The 16,208-nt window shown below is 46.0% G+C and overlaps 1 protein-coding gene and 1 pseudogene across 1 annotated transcript; both read left to right on the forward strand.

Moving 5' to 3' along the window:
* Window positions 1–321: 321 nt before the first annotated feature.
* Window positions 322–1,128, forward strand: LOC101597551 (probable dimethyladenosine transferase). The gene is given in 2 exon segments (XM_045153500.1): window positions 322–533; window positions 536–1,128. Coding segments are annotated over 2 exon segments (804 nt in total). The 5' UTR covers window position 322.
* Window positions 1,129–13,232: 12,104 nt separating this feature from the next.
* On the forward strand, window positions 13,233–14,187 carry LOC123461558 (annotated as a pseudogene).
* Window positions 14,188–16,208: the final 2,021 nt, after the last annotated feature.

Here is a 16,208-nt window from a genome sequence, read left to right on the forward strand (position 1 = left end):
TTTCCTGGGGACTGCACTGCAATCCTGGGGCTCCAAGGAGAAGCCAGCAGGTTCGATGACTGGGAAGAGCCCTGCGCATGCTCACGAACCAGGCTGGGGAGGCCTTGGAGGTTCTGGGATGAATTAGGTGTGGTGTGGTGAAGCACTGGCAGCTGAGAGCAGATGTCATAAGGAAACTTGTTGTTTTGTATGCCAATTAAAAAATAAAATTAGGGACGGGCGGTGGCGGCACTGGCCTGCTGGCACGTGCTGGGAGGCCGCGTCCCGGGCTCTGTCACTTGGCGGTGCTCACTGTCCACTCTTCGGAGATGCCCAAGGACTCATGTTCAACACAGGGATTGGGCAGCACATTTTGAAAAATCCTCTAATTGTCAACAGTATTATTGATAAGGCTGCTTTAAGACCAACTGATGTGGTGCTGGAAGTTGGGCCTGGAACTGGCAACATGACTGTAAAATTATTGGAAAAAGCAAAAAAGGCAAGTGCCCTAACTGCTAAGCCATCCCTCCAGCCCTCATTTTTTTTAAATGTTTACTAATTTACTTGAGAGGCTGAATGAGTATATGGGTACACCACGACTCTTGCTGCTGCGAACCAGCTCCAGATCTGTTGCTGCCCCGGCCTTTTTTCAGATGTGCTGTACTTATGTTTCAAAGAGAATTTGTTCTCCGCCTAGATGCAAAACCTGGAGATAAATTATACTGCAGACTCTCGATTAATACACAGCTGCTGGCACGAGTGGACCATCTAATGAAGGTTGGGAAGAATAATTTCAGACCACCACCCAAGGTGGAGTCCAGTGTTATAAGGATAGAACCAAAGAACCCACCACCACCTATCAATTTTCAGGAATGGGATGGTTTAGTAAGAATCACTTTTGTTCGGAAGAACAAGACACTCTCTGCTGGGTTCAAATCAAGTGCAGTACAACAGCTGTTGGAAAAAAATTACAGAATTCACTGTTCAATGAACAATACTACAGTACCCGAAGATTTCAGCATAGCAGATAAAATACAGCAGATCCTAACCAGCACAGGTTTTAGTGACAAGCGGGCCCGTTCCATGGACATAAATGACTTTATCAGTTTGCTACATGGATTCAATGCAGAAGGCATCCATTTTTCCTAACCATTTGGAAAACAATTTTTCAAGACCAAGAAAAAAATGAGTTTGTTTCTAGTATTTGAGAAGTGCTATGCTTTTGTTCCATCGGGACATAACTTGCTTTATTACTTTTATTTAATACTACTGTTGTACCATTTATTATCCTGTATTTTTAAGATGGTCATTTCTAAGTACGTAAGATTCTTTTTTTTTTCCGATGTAGGTGTCTCACTCTTGCTCAGGCTGACCTGAAATTCACTATGGAGTCTCAGGGTGGCCTCGAACTCACGGTGATCCTCCTTCCTCTGCCTCCCGAGTGCTGGGATAAAGGTGTGCGCCCACCACGCCCGACCCTAAGACTTTTTAGTTTAGGTGTGTTTTGAATATAATTCACAGGGCAAGTCCATTTTACACATATTAGTCTTCAAGTTCAAGAGCCGCAAGTATGCACAACTTTACACACTTTACACAACTGTTCCTGTTGATTGTAGAAAGGTTTCTGTTTGCTGCATTATCAACTGTTGAGACCGGCTTCAGGCCTTAGTCCTTGTTCCTTAACATGCTCAGCTGGTCACATATCCCCATACTATTCTTGTTCATATGTACGTGTATAGTGTATAGTAAAGGTCACTTATTATTTTTTTAATTATTTTTTTAAATTTTTATTAACATTTTCCATGATTATAAAAAAATATCCCATGGCAATTCCCTCCCCCACCTTTCCCCTTTGAAATTCCATTCTCCATCACACTTATTATTTTTGATGTAGGGGTTCACTCTAGCTCAGGCTGACCTGGAATTCACTATATAGTTTCAAGGTGGCCTCGAGCTCCTGGTGATCCTCCTCCCTCTGTCTCCCGAGTGCTGGGGTTAAAGGCGTGCACCACCACAGCCAGCACTTAAGTTATTATTTTTGGTCTTTATTCCCACTTGTCCTGTAGTTCTTTGTTCTTGTCTACATCATCAGCTATCCCATCACAGCAGACACCATGAGGATTCTGGTCTGTGTATGTCTCCTGACCTGTAAAAGCAGGATGTTCGAGCCCAAAGAAATGAACTGTAAAATTGAATGTCTTTCCTTAGAAGTGACACAGTTAAATTAGGGACCCAGAACAATGTCAGGAGTGTTTATAAATCAAACAGGTTGACATTTGTTTGGAGACAGGGTCGTGTGCCGACTGACCCATTGTTCTGTCGTAGCCCAGGCTGGCCTTAAACTCCTCATCCTGCCTTGACCCAGGTACTAGGTTTACAGACATGCCTTACCATATCCAGCTTCAAATAGGTTTTAAAATTGTTTTAGAGCTTTCCCACAACTTCCAGATACTTAAAATTCTAGTTGCTAATGCTTACATTTAAACTCTTTTTAAAACTCAGATTTGGGCCAGAGAGATGGCTTAGCAGCCAAAGGCACTTGTTTGCAAAGCCTGATGGCCTGGGTTCAATTCCCCAGTACATATGTAAAGCCAGATGCAGAAAATGACATTCATGTCTGGAGTTTGTTTACAGTGGCAGAGCTCTGGTGTGTCCATATTCTTTCTTGTCTGTCTTTCTCAAATAAAATATATTTTTTTAAAAGGCGTTAGATTGAAGACATACTGTTAATGTATTTTTTTTAATTTTTTATTTATTTATTTGAGTGCGACAGACACAGAGAGAAAGACAGATAGAGGAAGAGAGAGAATGGGCGCACCAGGGCTTCCAGCCTCTGCAAACGAACTCCAGACGCATGCGCCCCCTTGTGCACCTGGCTAACGTGGGACCTGGGGAACCAAGCCTCAAACCGGGGTCCTTAGGCTTCACAGGCAAGCGCTTAACCACTAAGCCATCTCTCCAGCCCCTGTTAATGTATTTTAATAAAGACTTTTAGTAACTATTTCATTTATAAAAGAAAGCTAAATAAAACATCTTCATTGAAAACAAATAAAATAAAATAAAATTAGGGCTGGAGTCAAAGGACCCAGGTTCAATTCCCTAGGACCCACATAAGCCAGATGCACAAGGTTATGCATGCATCTGAAGTTCGTTTGCAGTGGCTGGAGGCCCTGGCGTGCCTATCTGCCTCTTTCTCTCCTTCCCTCTCTCTCTCTCTCTTTCTCATAAATAAAATAAATTTAAAATAAATAAATGAAAATAAGGGTGAGGAGATGATTCAGTGGTTAAAAGCATTTTTTCTACAAACCTGACAACTGAGGTCTGGATCCCTAAAACCCATGTCCAGGCAGATGCAAGTAGCATGTGTATCTGTACTCGCAAGACTCCTATGGCAAAAGGGTGCAAAGACAGCATCAAAGCTCAAGGGAAGCAGCAAAACAAGCGAACTTGCCTCAAAGTGAAAGGAAAGGCCCAACACCCTAGTCTATCCTTCTGACATCCAGATGCACCCTGCTGCATGCATGTCCCCATTCATATTCACACACACACATGAAAGTAAAAATAATAATAACTAAATGTGAATAGCTAAAACATTATATGTGGACTGGAGAGATAGCTTAGAGGTTAAGGCACTCTCTCACATTAAAAAAAGAGCCAGTCTATTGGGCTTGCCTCAAAAAGAAAAAACATTATATTGTAACTCTTAAAAAATCTGAAATCAATCAACACTACTATCTAACATTTGTATAGCATTTTCCAAGCTAAATTAGTTTGCTCAAAACAAAGGGGAGATGGCTCAGTCCTTAAAGATGCTTGCAACGCCTGCAGGCCTGGGTTCAATGCCCCAGCACCATCATAAAAGCAAAACACAAAAAGTGATGCAAGCATCTGATGTCGAAATATTCTGGTGCATTACACACACACACACACACACACACACACACACACACACACACACTTAAATAAAGTTTCCAGAAGAGAGCTGGCAGCTTCTTGCAGCGCCCTCTGCTGGGAAGACACAGTATGGAAGTCTCACCATCTCTATCAACCAGTCCGTTAGCTAAGGAAAATGTATGATCTTTCACCCTCTGGAAAGTTTGGCTGTAAGCCATGAAGACCCAGATAGAGCCAGATGTCTTTGGTTCTCTATCTGGGGTGAAGACACAATTGTTCACATCTCCCCAAAAAGTCACACAACAGTTGGCAGCAAGCCAGAAGGAGGCCTCAACCAACACTCCATCCACATACTTTTCTGTCTTTGCGACCCTCACATCACAGCCATCCTGTCAGCCCAGCCCTTGCCCACCTGCCACATGCTGTCCCTCACTGGTAGCAGTCCAAGCAGGGTGAGACGGAGGTGGAGGGGAAACAAAGCTAACGTGAAACACGGGGAGCTACTAAGGCTGTTCTGCCTCCCTCACAAAACAGCGACAGACATGAAGTGGGACGCCCTCCTGGAGATCCTCTAAACTCACAAGGAGAGGGAGGGAGGGAGAAGGGAGAGAGGAAGGAAGATGGAAGGTAGGGAAGAAAGAAGGAAGGTGGGAAGAGGGAAGGAGGGAGGAAGGAAAAGAAAGCATAATGTGAAACAAAGAGAAGTCTCCCAAATTATAAAAATTATCCTCCTATCCCCATGGTATTCGAAATTCATTTGCTGGCCTTAGCTGGAGGTATGTATAAGTGCCGTGGGAAATTGAGCATTCAGAGATTGCATCTCACTACCAGCATCAATTTTAAGTTAAGAAAATATAATGTCCCAGTGCTTGGCTTTGGTTGAATACTCACTAATTGAAGTTCTCGTCAGGGAATGAATTAACTTCAGGAAAAGGATGAAACAGACATGTGCTTTATGTTCCTGTAGCTTTGTTTTCAATGTCCAGCTGAGTTGTGGCACTGAATGCCCATTCCGCCTGGGTGACAGGGATCCACTCACTGTCTCTCTACACCTGCCTGCTTCTTTGTGTTAGGACTTACAGGATGGATGTGAAAATTACCTGTGAGCAAATAGACAAGATCGCTTAAATAATGCATGTTCCTTCATTAGAAAAGGGACCACAAGAGAGTAAAAAGGTTTGAGGAAGGTGGGATGGATAACAGAACACATGTGATGTGGAAATGAAAAGGAAACTACAAAGACTAGAAAGATACAAGGGGGTGGGGGAATAGTGAGGGCAGAGGATAGACAGAAATTATGAATGAAAATACCATAATGAACCCTATAACTGTGTATACCAATTAAAAATAAATTTGGCCAGGTGTGGTGGTGCACACCTTTAATCCCAGCACTTGGGAGGCAGAGGTAGGAGGATGGCTGTGAGTTCAAGGCCAGCCTGAGACTACACAGTGAATTCCAAGTCAGCCTGGGCTACAGCAAGACCCTGCCTCAAATAAATAAATAAACTTGTATGTTTCTTTGAGAATATATCATCAGATGTGTAAAGTAAGTCTTGTTCAATTCTTTAAAAGTAAAATTTTGACCATGGGAGACTAAAAAGTAAAATATTTACAGCTGGAGGGATAGCTTAGCAGTTAAGGCATTTGCCTGAAAAGCCAAAGGACCTAGATTCGATTCCCCAGGACCCATGTTAGCCAGATGCATAAGGGGGCACATGCATCTGGAGTTCGTTTACAGTGGCTGGAGGCCCTGGAGCACCCATTCTCTCTCTCTCTCTCCCTCATTCTCTATGTCAAATAAATAAATAAATATTTTTCTAAAAAGTAAAATATCGGGGGCTGGAGAGATGGGTTAGCAGTTAAGTGCTTGCTTGTGAAGCCCAAGGACCCCGGTTCAAGGCTCGATTCCCCCATACCCACGTAAGCCATTCATTCTCTCTCTCCCTCTTTCTCTCTCTCTCTCTCTCTCTCTCTCCCTCCCTCTCCCTTTCTCTCTATATCATTCTCAAATACTAAAAATAAACAAATTTTTTAAAGTAAAATATTTAAATCACATATTTTCAAGATTTTAATTAGCTAGCATAATAAAAGGTGTAATGTACTTTTATTTTCTGAGCACCACACAAATAAAACATGACATTCAGTGTTTAAAAAGAAAAGTATGGGCTAGGAAGGTGTTAGAGTATGAGTTCAATCCTCAACACCAATGTAAAAAGCTGGGTGTGTGAAAACACACACACACACACACACACACACACACACACACACACACTTGTAATCCCAGCCCCAGGGGAGCAGAGACAGAATAGCTGGGGCTCACTAGTTAACTACCAAACTAAAAGAAATGATAACTCCAGGCTCAGCAAGAGACTCTGCTCAAAGAAATATCATGAAGATTACAATAGAGGACTACTCCTGACATTCTCCTCTGGCCTCCCCACAGGACATGCACATCTACACACATTCATGTGCATACACTATACACATACCACATACACGCTTTTGAAAAGTAAACAAAAATCCTTTCAATCCAGGTGTGGTGGCACATGCCTGTAATCCCACTGTTCAGGAGGCTGAGGCAGAAGGATCTTAAAGTCAAGGCCAGTGTGTGTCAATCAAGAGACATTGCTGCTCCTCCCCTCTCCCCAGCCATGTCTGAGAAGCTAAGGCTCAAACTAGGGGCTCACTTGTACAACAACCCCAAAACAACTGCACGTTGTCCAATCTACACTGGCACATCGCCCAAAAACATAGTGTCCAGTGCACACATATTCCATGCATTAACACTCATTCAATATAGCCCTACATACAGTTGCATGTATGCTCCCCCTGCACACACACATGCACTCACAGTCACGCCATACTCACATATACTACAAAGGCTGTGTTCATGTGCGGTTGGGCCACTGATGCAGAGACCTGCTGGAGCTTAGGTTAGGTCATCTCAGCATCAGCCTACAGACCATCCTCTGGTCACCCACAAGGGTGCACCCTGCCTCTGGGTCTGGTGATCAGATCCCTCAGAGAGGAGAGTTACACTCACAAAGCCTCAGTCCTCCACTCCCTGAGATGGCCAGGCTGCAGGTGTGGACAGCCAGGGCAGCTGTCCAGTGAGGCACTTGCACTGCTCCCTTTTGCTGACCTGCCTTAGAGGAAAGGCAGATAACTTGGGCAGTACAAGCCACACCTGAGCTGATGTTTGTTGGAAAATTTTCTTTTTCTTTCAAGACAGGGAGCAGCAATGGGGCTGTATGGCATCAGCATTGTGAGCAGAACTGCAGAAAGGCTCTTTGAGGCTGGGGGGGAAGGGCATACAGAGGCTGTGACTATGTACTGGGCAGTGTGTGTGTGAGTGTGTGTACCAATCAACCAGTGTGTGTGCATGCACGCACTGGGAAGTGTGAGTGTGCACCAGCTTAATACACTCTCTATGCACTGGTGGGAGGAAGCCACAGGAGGAGCCATCACTCACAGCTGGCTTGTCTCTTGATTGATCTGAATGCTCTTTTAAAGTCCAATCTGTGTGCCACGTGAGCAGGTCACTTAGACCTCTGCAGTGTTTCTACTTTGTTTCATTTATTTAATTCAAACATTAGCAACCAGTTGGTTGAAGATCCTTTCATGTTCAAATTGGACAATGAGAAGATAGGGACATTTCAATAGCCAAGCCTGAGACAGAGGGGTTGTTTAGCCTGTCTCCCCCCACACACACACCAAGCCTAGGACAGAGGAGTTATTTAGCCTGTCTCCCCCACACCAAGCCTGGGACAGAGGGGTTGTTTAGCCTGTCTCCCCCATACACCAAGCCTGGAACAGAGGGGTTGCTTAGCCTGTCTCCCCACATACACGTTCATTTTGGCCTCCTCAGGAAACAGTGGCAGCTAAAGGTTAGCCTGAAGTTTCCACTCCAGCAGCCATGGTCTACAACCGTGGATGTTAGGGAAGTGCTCATGTCTCTGGGCTCCAAATCAAAAATAGAGGACAGGAGGGAGCTGCAACCATCCTTTCTCCCCTCCACACCACACCCCTCCCCAGGGAAAAGGTGCTAACACACTATGCTGCCATGCACAGGCAAAGGTGCAGAGCCGGCTCTGTTCCACAGAGGCCACACACCAGAGCTGGCAAACCAGGCTAAGGCCTCCACATGGAAGGAAGCCTTCATGCCCCTCACAGGAAGTCACAAATCCATGGACAAAATGTGTAAGCTGTCCTCACCCGGGAGCAGAGTTTCAGGAAAGGAGATGCAGCTAGTCATTGCTAGAGCCAAACATCAACAGACAGACAGGAAGCTGCATGCTTCCCACCCAGTGGGATTTACAGGACTATGATGACTGTCCACGTGGGCTGGGGTGGGATGGTGCTGGCTCACCTGTGCCTGGAGTACCGAGGGGAAGGGTGGCCTCTTAGAGAGAAACTGGACAATCGTCAAAGCATTCTTTAAAATCCCACACTATTGCAGGGCATGGTGGTGCATGCTTTAATCCCAGCATGCGGGAGGCAGAGGTAGGAGAATTGCTGTGAGTTTGAGGCCACCCTGAGACTTCAGAGTGAATTCCAGGTCAGCCTAGGCTAAAGTGAAACCCTACCTCGAAAAAAAAAAAAAAATCCACACTATTTACACATAAAGTTCTTTCCTGAGAATATGTCCCAGGAATGACCTCAAATATACCAGGAGCTGCCCACTGAAGATATGTCCGCTTCTCCCCTCACAGTCTGGGGGTGCAGCAATCAACTTTCAGGATCTTCAGGGTCTCTACCCATCATTCACCCCATTCACCCACTGGGGTGATCCCATCTACCCATCAGAGCCTCCATCCACTGTTCCAGCGGCCTCTCTCTATCTGTATGTCCCACTTAGCCTCACAGAGCCTTTCAGCACCTCTGCCCACATGCCCTCAAGCCACACAGCTACAGTGCCACCCTCCCCTCTCCTGAACCACGGCTCACAAGCTGAGGTACATCCTGGACGCTCACTTGTGCAAATGCTTTCCCTACCTCTCCTGAGTCCTTGCTTTTACCTTACTCGGTGCCATCGCCATCTGTACCTCCGTCCCCAGCCTGACTGCACTCCATACCAGTGTTGAGCCCTTGATAACCTTTGCCCAGATCCTGATGAGGTCTCCCAGCTGATGTCCAGCATCTGAGATGGGCCCTTCTCAGAACATCCAACTTCATAGGGAAAGAAGGGCTATGTCACCTGAGCTGTCCTCGCCGTGGCTCCCTGTTGTCTGCAGGAATCGCCAAAACAAAAAGACTGCCTTTGTGACACAGTTCCCAGTCCTATGAGTGCTTGACTGTGAAGCCTGTGAAGGAAAGACAACCATGTCCCTCCAAGAGGCTACACTGTGTCCCAAAGTTAGCCCTGGGATAGGGATGGGAACAAGCATGTAGCTGACTAGGGAGTCCATGTGTTAGCTGGTGCTGTACAGGGAGATTAGGGGAGAGCAAGTGACAGAACCCATAAAGAGCTTGCAGTCAGGTGGGACCATTGCAAGAAACTCAAGAGCCCAGGCAGATCACCCACCCCTCAAGGCACCTTCCTGAGGCAGAGTGAGGATCAGCATCACCAGCCAAGTACAAGTGTACTCCAGCCCAGAGAGGCACAGCAGCCTCCCTCAGGGACCCATGGGGTGCAGGAGCAGCAGCTGTCCATGTCCAACTGGGCTTCAGGCTGCCCATTGTGGGTGAGACACCTCCAGGTCCCAAGTTCTCCATCTCTTTGGAGCTACGTTTTACTACTTCAAGGCCTTTGGGGAATTCCATCCATCTCTCCTAGCCTCAGTCTCCCCACCTGCAGGCCCTGCCCTCTCCTTGCAACCACTGACCTTGGTCATCCTTGGAGAATGAGGTCTGGCTCTGTGGACCAGATGCTCTGCAAACACATCAGGTAGACAGAGTCCACAGTGCATCAACACATAAATATTTCACATGTCTCTACACAGTCAGCAGCTTTGGAATGCTTGGAAGCCCACAGACAGCAGAAGAAACCCAATTCCTGGGTATTTTCATTCCTGAGAAATTATTTATAAGTGATTTATGGTGAACATCCTTCCTCATAAATACATATTTATGTCCCAGACATGTCTCTGAGCAGAGCCAGCTGTGTGTGGTCAGACAACTCACATATTCAGAAATCCTTTTCCGTTACTGAGCTTGATTCTCTTGTCTGAGAAGGCAAGTTTCTAACCTTGAAAATGATGAAACCAACAGTGCATGTTGCTCTCCAGTGGACAGTTCTCCCACTGATTCAGAGAAACCAGACCTGAAGGGGAGGGCCATCTGGTCTACCAACCCACCCTGACAAATCCAGGCCCCAGGAATCTCTCAGAGAGGTTGTGCGTCTTCCCCTCAGGCAGAAATGCCCATCTTCATGGCTGGCACTGTAGAGCAAGAAACTCAGAATGAGGAGGAGACCAAAGAGAGAAGCTGATGAGGTCACTGCTGTGGCCAGAATTCCACCCCAGAGAAGGGAGTGACAACACTCAGAGTGTGAGACTCGGGGTCTCTGGAGGAACAATACAAGTTGCAGCTGTCATTAGCCCCTGAGCCCTGAAGGGAGGCCCACCATAACCCAGAGGCCCGGGTTGCAAAGAAAAACCCAACTTGCTAAGAGCACATGGCAATATAATACCAGGGGATAAGAATCTAATGCTATGAATGCAAACTAAACAAGGTGGGCGGAGTTATGGTTTAGATAGAAATGTTCTCTACAGGCTGCCATCTGGTGGTGCTGCTTGGAGAGGTTATGGAGCCCTTAGGAGGTGTGACTTCTCTGGAGAAAGTGGGTCACTGGGGCGCTGATCTCATTCTAGCCTCAGTGACCGTAGGAGAAGATACAAGACACACTCATGCAAAAGCAGCAAGTAGGGGAAGGACAGATGACTTCATGGAGACAAATGTACAACCCAAATACTGAGCCTGACTCCATGATGCTCAATAAAAGAGAAATAAAAATAATTTCAACTTTGACAAAAAAACAACTATGGTAAAAGAATTAACCCACAACTTAGTCAAAATGGACATAAATGATGAAGCAGTAGAAAACAAACCATATGATTAATAAGGTTGGTTTAATAAGCATGCACATGTCTTTCCCCTAAAATACATGAAATATCTGCAAATATTAATCACAAATAAGGTGGCAGGATAAAAAAATAATAATAAATCCAGAGGAGATAAATTATATGTTCCATTGTCTGTGTAATATCAGAAAGACTAAGACAATAAAAAGTGTTTTAAAATATCCAGCTAGGGCTGGAGAGATGGCTTAGCCCTTAAGGCATTTGCCTGCAAAGCCAAAGTTTCCTGGTTCTATTCCCCAGGACTCATGTAACCCAGATGCACAAGGGGGCACATGCATCTGGAGTTCGTCTTCAGTGGCTGGAGACCCTGATGCACCTATCCCCTCTCTCTCTCTCCTCTCTCTCTCTCCCCTCTTTCTCTCAAATAAATAAATAAATAAAATATACTTTTAAAAATCCAGCTATATGCAGTTCAAAACACATGCATAAATAGTTCCCTGTTTAAACAGGAAATCAAAATTTTGGGCAGTAAGACAAAAGATGAGCTCTGTGAGGGAAATGTGAGATGTGACTGAGGGACATCTGGGTCTCAATGTTACAGTGCCAGGTAAAAAAAACAAGAGGAAATTCCAGGCTCCCAGATGCAAGAACAAGGGAACATGGGGAAGGGCACTCATCCACTACTGGAAAGCAGAACTTTTATCCTCAGACCTTTGCACAAACAAGCCAGCCTTCTTGCAAGCAACAGAAAGGGAAACAAGGCTAATCAAGCTATAAAACAGGCTTAATTGGACTGGAGAGATGACTTAGTGGTTAAGGCGCTTGCCTACAAAGCCAAAGGACCTGTGTTCTATCTCCAGATTCCACATAAGCCAGACTCACAAAGGTGAGGCAAGTACAAGGTCACACATGTCCACTAGGTGGCACAAGCATTTGGAGTTTGATTGCAGTGGCTGAGGCCCTGGCATGTCAATTCTTTCTGTCTGTCTCTCTTTGTTTCTCTCTCTTTCTCTCCCTCCCTCTTTCTCTCTCATACACGTGGTCTCTAAAATAATTTTTTTAATTTAAAAATCAGGCTTAATCACAGAAGAATGAGGGAAAATGCGTTGCTGTTGAGTAAAACATTAACATACAAGTGAATATTTAGTAAAATGTCCATATGGAACTGAGGACCCTGATGGCTTGGTGAATACACTGGAAGTCCAGAATGTATGGTTTCCGGGGAAAAAGTGAAAGTTCTCAAAGAGGCTTAGAATGTAAAAAACCTGAATGGGCAAATATGCAACTGAGAAGATTCCAGGAAGGCACCTTGGAAAACCAGAGCTTCAGTGAGCACTTCAAAACATTCAAGCAGTAAAACAGAAACTATTCCAAAGCATTCCACAGAATGCTACTTAGTCCTAGCACTTGAAAAGCTGAGGGAGGAGGATCGCTATGAGTTCAAAGCCAGCTAGAGAGGGCTAGAATGAAACCCTGCCTTTCTCTGATCATCTGAAGCCAAGAATGATCTAATTCCACATCCTGACAAGGAGAGAACAAAAATAAAGGGCAGGGTTAGGAGATTTCTCAGTGGTTAAGGTGTTGCCTGCAAAGCCTAAGGACTGGAGTTTGATTCCCCAGTACCCACATAAAACCAGATGCACAAGGTGGCGGCACATACATCTGGAGTTCACAATGGCTAGAGGTCCTCACACACCCATTCTCTCCCTCTCTGTCTGCCTCCTTCACACACTCTATCTCTCAAATAAATAAATAAGTAAAATATTTTCTTAAATATTAAAAACTAAAAAATACAGGACAATACAATCTCCCTTAATGTCACAGAAATATCAGCCACATGAATTCAGCAGTCTATGGAAGCAACCCTAGCGGTGAGCAAGCACAACTTGTGCAAGACAGCAAACCAGAAAAAACATAAGGGCAGGACCATAGGTCCAGGTGTGAGAGAGTTGATATAGTTTCAATAGAATCACAAGTTATTTTGAAAAAAAAAAAAAATCAACATTCCCTGAAGGAAGGAAAGAAAATAAGATTTCTTTAAAGGTAATAATCAGAATTGGCCTCCACACAGAGCTGCCTTCAGCTATCTTCATGTTGCCATGACAACTGACCAGCTTGGATGGCAGCCCCCAGGTGACGGCCAACCTCCAGGACAATGACTTGTAGCCCAGTTGACAATGCATTCTTGGAAACTTGACCCTGAATTCACCCAAAGAGAAGTGAGGACTCAAGTGGTGCTATGAAAGAACTCAGGATATGACAGCCAGGCTGGGCAGGAGGTGGGCACCCCAGGGTGGGCTGGTTCTAGACACAGGTTAGGATTGCAGAGAATTGGGCATGCACTCAGAGCACCAGAAAGATACTCCATCTAAGAACAGCTCCCTGGAGTTCCTCTCTCACTGGGAAGCAGAGGCAGCTGAGTCCACAGCCAAGACATGTAATACTCCCATCCCAGAGAGTGACATCTGGGCAAGGGACAGAAACACTGAGATTGTAGATAGGAGTTCTGGCATCCTGTGGGCTTGTTAGGCACTGACTCTGGCTTCCTCTGTCCTGTACCCTTGATTCCACACTTGGAGGTATGCACAGAGAGCCTGGGGCTCAGCCCTGGAGCCAGAGCCCCCGTGCCAGCGCTGGTTTGTTTGTGACCTTCTGGGCCTGGTGTTTGCCTCGGGCACATGGCTGCTGGTGCTGAGCGCCGTGTGGGTCCTGCTGAGGGACCTGCTGCTGCCATCCAGGGACGTGCTCTATGGGGTGGCCAACAGCGTGCTGGCTGCCCTGGCGCTGGCCTCGCACCTGCGGACGGTGCTGACAGACCCGGGCCAAGCCCGAGCACGCGCACCACTGCCTGGGGTGCGACCGCTTTATCCGCAAGATGGATCACCACTACCCCTGGATCAACAACTGCCAGGGCGAGGACAACCGGCGCTACTTCCTGCTCTTCACGCTCTACGTCATGCTGAGCTGCCTTCACCTGCTGCTCCTGCTGGGCATCCGTGTCTGTGGACCACACACAGCATGCTGTCCCGCCCCCTTCGCTCATCTTTCTCTTCCTGGTGGCCTTGACCAGCTTCTTCTTGGCCTCTGTGATGTTCTCCACCCAAATGTATTCCGTCTGTACAGACACAACTGAATCTAATGCCTGCAGAGGGATCTCAGCGTGAGGGGCAAAGGGTCCACATGGGAGAACTTGAAGGCTGTGTGCGGCCCTCACCCATCTGTGGCCTGGATCAATCCGTTTGCCTCACCAGAACCCCAGAGGGTGAGCGTGCAACACAATGTAATGGTCTGAGGGTCTCTCACAGACACAGGAGCCAAGATGGGGGTGCCACCTGCTAAGTCACACATGTGCCTAGAGGATAATATGGCAGCAACAAACTTCCACAACCCAGCTTCTGCATGTGGGCATCTTTGGAGGAAACAAGCATCGCAGAGGGTAAAAACAGATCCTTTTCTAAGCAGAAAGACATATTGTGACAGCCAGCTTCAGAGAAACCCACCCATGGAGGTGCTGTCTCCTCGAGGCACTGCCATGCTGTCAGGTGGCAAGCAACTAAATGAGCTGGTGCCCACTCTTGCTAAATGCTGACTGTACATGCTGAACTAATCACATGCATTGTGACTGTTCTTCTGCAATAGGTGAATGGAGGCTGCTTCGAGTTTTGAACCATCCTTGCATTCCGTATGAGCCCAGCTCTATTGTATGTTTTTTATATTGGGTATTGGATTCAGTGAGCCAGTAATTACTTAGATCTTCATTCTGTGATTCATTGAAGAGGTTCCATGGCTTTCCACTATTTTTATTGGCCTCATTTGTTCACACTTCATTTCATGTCCTACTAGCCCCTGGAGATGAGTGAGAGCATGGGCTTCTATGTTGAAATAGCTGGAGATCTCCATACAGCTCTAACACACAAGGGGATTTCACAAAGTGGTGACACCTCACATGGCTATGGGGCCATATCAGCACCAGAAGGTCCACATGAACGCAAACACCAACTCTGAGCAGACCACACTACACATTTGTGTACATGCAATTCTGTGAGAGTTAGTGTGTCCACCACCATGCCAACACAGACAGAAGCTGCTTCTCCTTCCCTCAACCTGACCACCATCTCTGTTGCCATTTCAACAATACCATATGATGGCTGGGCGTGGTGGCATACACCTTTAATCCCAGCACTTGGGAGACAGAAGTAGGAGAATCGCCATAAGTTCAAGCCACCCTGAGACTACATAGTGAATTCCATGTCAGCTTGAGCTAAAGTGAGACCCTACCTCAAGAAACAACAACAAAAAGAATACCATATAAATGAAGGCTGGAGACATAGTAGTTAAAGGTGCTTATTTGCAAAGCCTGACAGCCTGAGTTTGACTTTCCAGTTCCCATGTAAAGCCATATTCAAAGAGTAACCCATGCATCTAGAGTTTGTTTGCAGTAGCAGAAGGTCCTGGTTCACCCATTCATATTTCCTCTTTCTCCCTGTCTGTCATAAATAAACAAATATTTCTTTAAAAAGAAAAATATGAGTGGAAGAGATGACTCAGAAGTTAAGGTGCTTCTCTACAAAGCCTAAAGACCCAAGTTCAATTCCCCCAGTACCTACGTAAAGCCAGACGTACAAGGTGGTGCATGCATCTGGAATTTGTTTGCAGTGACAATAGGTAGTGTCTTGGTCTAGCACAGGCTGACCTGGACTTCACTATGTAGTTGTAGGCTGACCTCAAACTCATAGCAATCCTCCTACCTCTGCCTCCCAAGTGCTGGGATTAAAGGTGTGTGCCACCACACCTGGGTGAGATTATCTTTTGCATTCAAGCTAATACTCTTGAGATCCAGCTACATTTGTGCCTGCATATGTGTTCCTAAAGAAGTCATTGGTGTGGATTTACTTCACTGTTTAACCATTTGTCCACTGAGGGTGTCAGGTCATTCCCAGTTTGGGGCTCTTGTAAACGAAGCCTCTGTGGACAGCCATGTAAAGGTTGTATGTGAGCTCACACTTCTGTTGCTCTGGGGCAGATGCTCAAGGTTGCACTTGTTTAGGTCATGGAGTAGTTGTTCTTATTTGAATGTAAAATGCCCCTAAAGACTCATGTGTGTGAACACGTGGTTCCCAGCTAGTGTCACTATTTGGTTGTGGAACCTTTAGGAGGTAGGGCCTTGAGGCTTTTAGCCCTGCTACATTAAAGGAGTGTGCCACCACGCCCAGCGCATTTTGCATTTATGCCCTGAGCCAGTGCTGTGTAAGGTGTGCACTTTGTCAAGGATGTCTGAAAACCCTGTCACCAGTTTAAATTGCTTATACACTC

Source organism: Jaculus jaculus, chromosome 6 (assembly GCF_020740685.1).
Source record: "Jaculus jaculus isolate mJacJac1 chromosome 6, mJacJac1.mat.Y.cur, whole genome shotgun sequence".
Classification (NCBI taxonomy): domain Eukaryota; kingdom Metazoa; phylum Chordata; class Mammalia; order Rodentia; family Dipodidae; genus Jaculus; species Jaculus jaculus.